Source organism: Bombina bombina, chromosome 1 (assembly GCF_027579735.1).
Source record: "Bombina bombina isolate aBomBom1 chromosome 1, aBomBom1.pri, whole genome shotgun sequence".
Taxonomy (NCBI): domain Eukaryota; kingdom Metazoa; phylum Chordata; class Amphibia; order Anura; family Bombinatoridae; genus Bombina; species Bombina bombina.
Genome location: NC_069499.1, coordinates 113,330,826 through 113,339,705, shown reverse-complemented (window position 1 = coordinate 113,339,705; position 8,880 = coordinate 113,330,826). Strand labels below are relative to the sequence as shown.

At 36.6% G+C, this 8,880-nt stretch overlaps 1 protein-coding gene across 1 annotated transcript; it reads left to right on the top strand.

Moving 5' to 3' along the window:
- Positions 1–5,656: 5,656 nt before the first annotated feature.
- On the top strand, positions 5,657–7,503 carry LOC128656754 (putative nuclease HARBI1). Its single transcript, XM_053710893.1, has 2 exons — positions 5,657–6,144; positions 7,131–7,503. Exons 1-2 carry the CDS (start codon positions 5,657–5,659, stop codon positions 7,501–7,503), a joined length of 861 nt encoding a protein of 286 aa, XP_053566868.1.
- Positions 7,504–8,880: the final 1,377 nt, after the last annotated feature.

Genomic DNA, 8,880 nt, shown 5'->3' with positions numbered 1-8,880 from the left:
AACGACAAAACTCCAGCCGCAGAAAAAAGTCAGTAGTTAAGAGCTTTCTGGGCTAATGCCGGTTCATAAAGCTCTTAACTACTGTACTCTAAAGTACACTAACACCCATAAACTACCTATGTACCCCTAAATCGAGGCCCCCCCACATCGCCGCCACTAGATTAATTTTTTTTAACCCCTAATCTGCCGACCGCCACCTACGTTATCCTTATGTACCCCTAATCTGCTGCCCCTAACACCGCCGACCCCTATATTATATTTATTAACTCCTAATCTGCCCCCCTCAACGTCGCCTCCACCTGCCTACACTTATTAACCCCTAATCTGCCGAGCGGACCGCACCGCTACTATAATAAAGTTATTAACCCCTAATCCGCCTCACTAACCCTATAATAAATAGTATTAACACCTAATCTGCCCTCCCTAACATCGCCGACACCTAATTTCAATTATTAACCCCTAATCTGCCGACCGGAACTCACCGCTATTCTAATAAATGTATTAACCCCTAAAGCTAAGTCTAACCCTAACGCTAACACCCCCCTAAGTTAAATATAATTTTAATCTAACGAAATTAATTAACTCTTATTAAATAAATTATTCCTATTTAAAGCTAAATACTTACCTGTAAAATAAATCCTAATATAGCTACAATATAAATTATAATTACATTGTAGATATTTTAGGATTAATATTTATTTTACAGGCAACTTTGTAATTATTTTAACCATGTACAATAGCTATTAAATAGTTAAGAACTATTTAATAGTTACCTAGTTAAAATAATAACAAAATTACCTGTAAAATAAATCCTAACCTAAGTTATAATTAAACCTAACATTACACTATCATTAAATTAATTAAATACAATATCTACAATTATCTACAATTAAACCTAACACTACACTATCAATACATTAATTAAATACAATATCTACAAATAACTACAATGAAATAAACTAACTAAAGTACAAAAAATAAAAAAGAACTAAGTTACAAAAAATAAAAAAATATTTACAAACAAAAGAAAAATCTTACAACAATTTTAAACTAATTACACCTACTCTAAGCCCCCTAATAAAATAACAAAGCCCCCCAAAATAAAAAAATGCCCTACCCTATTCTAAATTACTAAAGTTCAAAGCTCTTTTACCTTACCAGCCCTGAACAGGGCCCTTTGTGGGGCATGCCCCAAGAAGTTCAGCTCTTTTGCCTGTAAAAAAAAACATACAATACCCCCCCCCAACATTACAACCCACCACCCACATACCCCTAATCTAACCCAAGCACCCCTTAAATAAACCTAACACTAAGCCCCTGAAGATCATCCTACCTTGTCTTCACCATACCAGGTTCACCGATCGGTCCTGGCTCCAAAATCTTCATCCAACCCAAGCGGGGGCTGGCGATCCATCATCCGGTGGCTGAAGAGGTCCAGAAGAGGCTCCAAAGTCTTCATCCTATCCGGGAAGAAGAGTAGATCCGGACCGGCAACCATCATCTTCCAAGCGGCATCTTCTATCTTCATCCGATGAGGACCGGCTCCATCCTGAAGACCTCCACCGATCGGAACAGCCAATAGAATGCGAGCTCAATCTGATTGGCTGATTGGATCAGCCAATCGGATTGATCTTGATTCTGATTGGCTGATTCCATCAGCCAATCAGAATATTCCTACCTTAATTCCGATTGGCTGATAGAATCCTATCAGCCAATCGGAATTCGAGGGACACCATCTTGGATGACGTCCCTTAAAGGAACCGTCATTCTTCAGTTGGACGTCGCCGGATGAAGATGGGACCGCGGTGGAGGTCTTCAGGATGGAGCCGGTCCTCATCGGATGAAGATAGAAGATGCCGCTTGGAAGATGATGGTTGCCGGTCCGGATCTACTCTTCTTCCCGGATAGGATGAAGACTTTGGAGCCTCTTCTGGACCTCTTCAGCCACCGGATGATGGATCGCCAGCCCCCGCTTGGGTTGGATGAAGATTTTGGAGCCAGGACCGATCGGTGAACCTGGTATGGTGAAGACAAGGTAGGATGATCTTCAGGGGCTTAGTGTTAGGTTTATTTAAGGGGGGTTTGGGTTAGATTAGGGGTATGTGGGTGGTGGGTTGTAATGTTGGGGGGGGGTATTGTATGTTTTGTTTTACAGGCAAAAGAGCTGAACTTCTTGGGGCATGCCCCGCAAAGGGCCCTGTTCAGGGCTGGTAAGGTAAAAGAGCTTTGAACTTTAGTAATTTAGAATAGGGTAGGGCATTTTTTATTTTGGGGGTCTTTGTTATTTTATTAGGGGGTTTAGAGTAGGTGTAATTAGTTTAAAATTGTTGTAATATTTTTCTTATGTTTGTAAATATTTTTTTATTTTTTGTAACTTAGTTCTTTTTTATTTTTTGTACTTTAGTTAGTTTATTTCATTGTAGTTATTTGTAGGTATTGTATTTAATTAATGTATTGATAGTGTAGTGTTAGGTTTAATTGTAGGTAATTGTAGGTATTTTATTTAATTAATTTAATGATAGTATAGTGTTAGGTTTAATTGTAACTTAGGTTAGGATTTATTTTACAGGTAATTTTGTAATTATTGTAACTATTTTAGCTATTAAATAGTTCTTAACTATTTAATAGCTATTGTATCTGGTTAAAATAAATACAAAGTTACCTGTAAAATAAATATTAATCCTAAAATAGCTATAATATAATTATAATTTATATTGTAGCTATATTAGGATTTATTTTACAGGTAAGTATTTAGCTTTAAATAGGAATAATTTATTTAATAAGAGTTAATTAATTTTGTTAGATTTAAATTATATTTAAGTTAGGGGGGTGTTAGTGTTAGGGTTAGACTTAGCTTTAGGGGTTAATACATTTATTAGAATAGCGGTGAGCTCCAGTCGGCAGATTAGGGGTTAATGTTTGAAGTTAGGTGTCGGCGATGTTAGGGAGGGCAGATTAGGGGTTAATACTATTTATTATAGGGTTAGTGAGGTGGATTAGGGGTTAATAACTTTATTATGATAGCGGTGCGGTCCGCTCGGCAGATTAGGGGTTAATAAGTGTAGGCAGGTGGAGGCGACATTGTGGGGGCAGATTAGGGGTTAATAAATATAATATAGGGGTCAGCGGTGTTAGGGGCAGCAGATTAGGGGTACATAAGGATAATGTAAGTAGCGGCGGTTTACAGAGCGGCAGATTAGGGGTTAAAAATAATATGCAGGGGTCAGCGATAGCGGGGGCGGCAGATTAGGGGTTAATAAGTGTAAGGTTAGGGGTGTTTAGACTCGGGGTACATGTTAGGGTGTTAGGTGCAGACGTAGGAAGTGTTTCCCCATAGCAAACAATGGGGCTGCGTTAGGAGCTGAACGCGGCTTTTTTGCAGGTGTTAGGTTTTTTTTCAGCTCAAACAGCCCCATTGTTTCCTATGGGGGAATCGTGCACGAGCACGTTTTTGAGGCTGGCAGCGTCCGTAAGCAACTCTGGTATCGAGATTTGCATTTGCTTTAAATATGCTCTACGCTCCTTTTTTGGAGCCTAACGCTGACATTATATGGACTCTCAATACCAGAGTTATTTTAAAGGAGCGGCCAGAAAAAAGCCAGCGTTAGCTACGCGGGTCGTTACCGACAAAACTCTAAATCTAGCCGTTAGACTTTTTTTATTTTTTGTAATGTTAGGAGTTTTTGTTTTTTCCTATAATCTTAGACTCTTTTTATTTTCTGTAATGCTAGTTTTTTTATTTTAAGTGATGTTAGCTTTTCTATTTTTAAAAGGTAAGAATAGGTTTTTATTTAATTTTACAAGTTTTTTTTTAAGGTAAGTAGGATATTTTTTTGTAAATGTAGGGGTATTTTAATTTGGGTTAAGTTAGGGGGTTTAGGTGTTAGTTTATTACTTTGTGTTGTGGGGGGATGGTGATTTAGGGGTTAATAGTTAATGTAGATAGTTTGCATTGTTGGGTGAATGGTGATTTAGGCGTTAATAGTTCTTTATAGTGTTTGCTATGTGGGGGATGGCGTTTTAGGGGTTAATTGAGTTACTTTGCGATGTGGGTGGTGGCATTTCAGGGGTTAATATGTTTATTTATGAGTGTTAGTGTTCTTTGTAATGTATTTTTGGAGTGTTTTGTGCAACTTTGTAGTTTCGGAAAACAGTTAACCACAGCTTTGAGATCACGGTAATGATTAAAGCATAAAAGCATAAAAATGGCTTGTGAAAAGACGATTTTGCTAGCTCAAAACCATTTGCGCCTCACTTGTAATCTATCTCTTAATAAGAGAACCATACCTTGCAGTCTGTATTGGGCAGTGTTTGCTAATTGCAGGGTGGGGTTCCCTTATTAACTGTTTCACTGCTGGGCCTTAGAGGGAACAGGGTGTTAATAGTTAAGCAGTGTTTAAAATAGAAAGGATGTGTTATATAGCATGGCCATTTCCTCTGTGTGTTTTTGGCAATCAAAGGGTAAATTTGTTATAGTCTTATGTGTTTCTGGTAATCAGGTATTTTAATCCCTGTTGTTTATATGTACACATTTCTCATCTATTACACAAATTTATAATTATGACTCCTAAAATTTAGGGCAAGCTCTTATGTGTTAAGTTCTAACTTAAAAGAATATTTGCATTTTTGTCTTTAGATGAAAGGAAATAGAAACAAGGTACAAGTAAAATTATAACAGAAAAAAAAAAAGTTTTCCACGTTTGCATTACATATGTTCACTCAATCAGCAGGTGGAAATTTTTATGAAAAATAACCTTGCTAATATGAAGTCATTAAAAAAAGAACTGGCAGAATAGAAATATTACAAAACTAATCCCTTCAGCTAGCAGAGAAATATCAAAAACTTGTTAAAAAACACACCATAAAATTATCAGCAGAGATTGTTGCACTCAAGGGAAATTTAGCAAACATAAAGCCAATACGAAGCATTTTAGTTTATTGCTGGGAACACATTCAATTAGAATCAAATCTTAAAAAGTCAGAACTTTGTCACAGAGCTGACTGACTGTCTATGAGTGAGTAAAAATCCCATCTCCATAGTTCCCTGGTGAACAATTTACTAAATAAACCCTGAACACTAAAATGTTGTTCAAGAAAATGTTATACAAAAAAGAGCATTAAAAAGTCTTGCAAGTTTACCTCAACCTTTAAATACTTTTAAGTTTCTTAAGCTATCACCTCTGCTTTTCCGCTTAGAGCAACACTTGTATATTTTTGGGACGGTTTATTTTTTTATAGAAAACACTAGAATATGTCACTTTTGTGTAAAACATAATTTTCATGGAGAAAAGATTTATAAGTGCATTGGGGACCATATGTCAAAGAATTAAAATACTACTTGAGAACACCCATTGGACTTTAAATAAGTTGCTCCGGAACAGGACTTGAGAATGGAATAGAAAAATCTGAAAGTGAGTACTAGGGGGCCGATTTATCAAAGCTTCAACTGTAAATGCACTGGAAGTCTGCGTCAAATTAGATGCAAAGTTGATCCATCCTAGTTAACACAGCGTCAATGTTGAAATGTTCGACATAATATACGCTCCCGCAAGATCAATCCGATGCAAATTGTTGTTTGCATTATTCAAGCGTAATACTGAACATCTGCCTTCACATTCAAGCCACGGAGCGTCAATGAAGACGCCTAAGAGTCCCGATGGTTTTCCTACCTAGAATTGGCCTCCATGCCCTCAGTGATATAGAGGTGATCCGTCGTTTCCGGCTCAATAAAGTTTCTATTGAGAGACTCTATATGGAAATCAAGGATTCTCTTAAACAACTCACTTCGAGGACTAGGGCAATCCCTGAGATGGTGAAGTTACTATCGGTCCTTTATTTCTTGGCAATTGGATCCTGCCAAGCTGTTATAAATCTAGCCATTGGTATGATCCAGGCAACCTTCTCAAGTCATCTAAAGGAGGTTCTTAATGTCTTACACCAACAGCTAGTCCATCATGTCCATTTACCAAAAACACCAGAGGAGTGGCATAATGTAAAGCTTCAGTTCTACAAACTTGATGGGATTCCAAAAATATTGGGGGCGATAGATTGCACACATGTATTGGTGCAGTCTCCCAAGGGAAGAGAGGAGCCATATTGGGACAGGAAGCAGTGGCGTCACTTGGGTTGGTGTCACCCGGTGGGGTAAGTCATGGTGTCACCCCCCCCCCAGAAAGCAGACACACACAAAAACACAGGCAAACAAACATACAAACACTCAGACACACTTAAAAAACATACTCAGATGCACACACAAACACTCGGAAACACACTCAGACACACATACAAAATATGTAAACTGCACTGCATTAATTATGAAGCTCATGCCTAGAGCTGCTCCCTGGCTCAGCAGAACATCAAATGAAAGATAAACAGAGCACTCTAAAATAAATCACTGAAAAAAAGGTTTAGGTGCGCAAACTAGGAAAATTCTGCTCTCTGACTCTGTTCCAAGTCTGTCAGTGCACAGCCCTGGGCCGCATGTCACTGAGCAGTGAGCACAGATAGGCAGGCAGTTTTAGGCTAGCAGCGCAACTTTGCAAGCCCCACGGCACACCCACAACATTCATAGTGAAATTGGGCAAGGGAGGAGCAAAGTACAAACGATCAAAAGCAGCCGGGAAAACTATTTGTTGAAAATGCAGCACTGGCTCAAGGGGCAAAAAAATTGTGTGTCTACAACTTCCCCAGTCCCACTAATGTTCAGAAATGCCAGCCTCTAATAAAATAATCTATGCATCTCAACATTGTATTTCTTTGAATTTCAATAAAATAAAAAAATAATTTTTTTTTTTTTTTTTTGGTGTCACCCCCTGGAGGGTGTCACCCAGGTGCGGTCCGCACCCCCCGGACCCCCTAGTGACGCCACTGACAGGAAGCAGAACCACTCGCTGAATATCCTGGTCATCTGTGATGCCAGGTTGAGAATCATGAGCGTCCGCTCTGGATTCCATGGATCAATCCACGATTCCTTCATCCTTCGGAATTCATCCATATATGATCAGTTCCAGGAGTGACAAATGCCAGAGGGGATTCTAATAGGTAAATATTTCTTATACATTTTCATATATGTATATTATAGGATTAATTCATTTAGATTGCTAATATCAATTGTCTATTTCTTTTACAAGGGAGATTCTGGTAAATTCATGTATTCCGTGGCTGTTTACACCCGTCAATAACCCAAATGCAGAAGAACAAGTGTGCTACAATGAGGTTCACATCTCCACAAGATGTATGATAGAGTGTACATTTGGTGTATTGAAATGCTGTTTCCGCTGTTTGGACAGCTCTGGCAGAGTTCTTCAATATGCCCCCCAAAAAGTCTCATTCTTATTCCTAATATGCTGTATGCTACACAACATTACCATTACCATGAATAATATAGATCTTGAGAACTTGGATGTCCCCGAGTATGATGATCATTTTGCACCGTTACAGCAAAATAATGCAAGGAGAGTCCAAGATCGAGCTAACTATATTCAGGAATTTTTTGGCCAATAATGGTGTAATTACTGACTGTGTTACATACCAGTATGTTTATTTTTGTAATGTTATTTTACTGTATTGCTTTTGACCAAAAGAGGTTCATTTTGACTATCTTGCAATTATTGACTTTCAAAGTTTGTCAAAATATCTTTAATTAAAGCTTCTTTATTGCACAGTTGACTCTGTTTTTCATTCTAAAGTGTTTCTTGGATAGTCAATATATTTGTGCAGACATAAATCAGCAAAATAGTTTGAATTACTAAATATATTTGTAACATGGTTTTAATCTCTCATATTTGGGAATGTTAAAGGGACAGTATAGTCAAAATTAAACCTTCATGAATCAGATAGGACATATCATTTTTAGCAACATTCGTTTTTAGCTTTTACTTCAAATGTGCTTTGTTATCTTTGTATTCTTATTTGAAAGATAAACCTAGGTAGGCTCATATGATAATATCTAAGTACTTGAAGGATGCCTCTTATCACATGCTGTTTTATTTGCTCTTCACAACAGGAAGCTATGAAGTAACATTATTTGAAATATTAATATTAAATGATTAATGCTTTACATTACTTGTTATAGTATTGCTCAGAATAATAATATATTGACTATATATAAATATACTGGTATGAATAAATACAGGGAGATGAGAGACAACATTGCTTTAAAACAAAATATATTGATGGACATGTAAATATATTTTAAATAAATGAAGATATAACACTGATATGTATTCACACACACACACACACACATATATATATATATATATATATATATATATATATATATATATATATATATATATATATATATATATATATATATATATATATATATATATATACTGTACATGAAGATGGGGGTTACTCCCTGAAAAGTTTACTCATTTTGAAATAAATTTTTATAATACGGCGAGTGCATCTTTTGGACTGATCATTCTATATGCTTACTAGATGGCACCCTGCAGCTGAATACAGTGAGTGCTGATATTTGGAAACTATATATATATATATATATATATATATATATATACATATATATATATATATATAGATAGATAGATAGATAGATAGATAGATAGATAGATAGATAGATAGATAGATAGATTGTTATAACTGCACACTATTTAGATAGAAAGTGTAGACGTTTAAAATATATAGAAAAACACTCTACTTATCCTTCCATACTGAGAGGAAGCTTATATAAATCGAGTGGGAACAGTTACTACTCGTTTCCTAATAGGTGTCTGATTCTAAATCTAAATAAATCAAATTTGGTGGAGAAAGCATAATCACTTGGATCCCACGGTGTTACTCTTCTCAAATAAAAAGTCCTCCTAAAAGCTTACTCGAGTTCAATTAGTAGAGACAATATTAGAGGACAAT

Excerpts from the sequence above, each read along its gene's own strand:
- LOC128656754 (XM_053710893.1), top strand. The coding sequence starts at position 5,657 with ATGGTTTTCCTACCTAGAATTGGCCTCCATGCCCTCAGTGATATAGAG. Across the intron at positions 6,145-7,130 it reads GGTTGGTGTCACCCGGTGGG|GGAGATTCTGGTAAATTCAT; the intron begins GTAAGTCATGGT and ends TTCTTTTACAAG.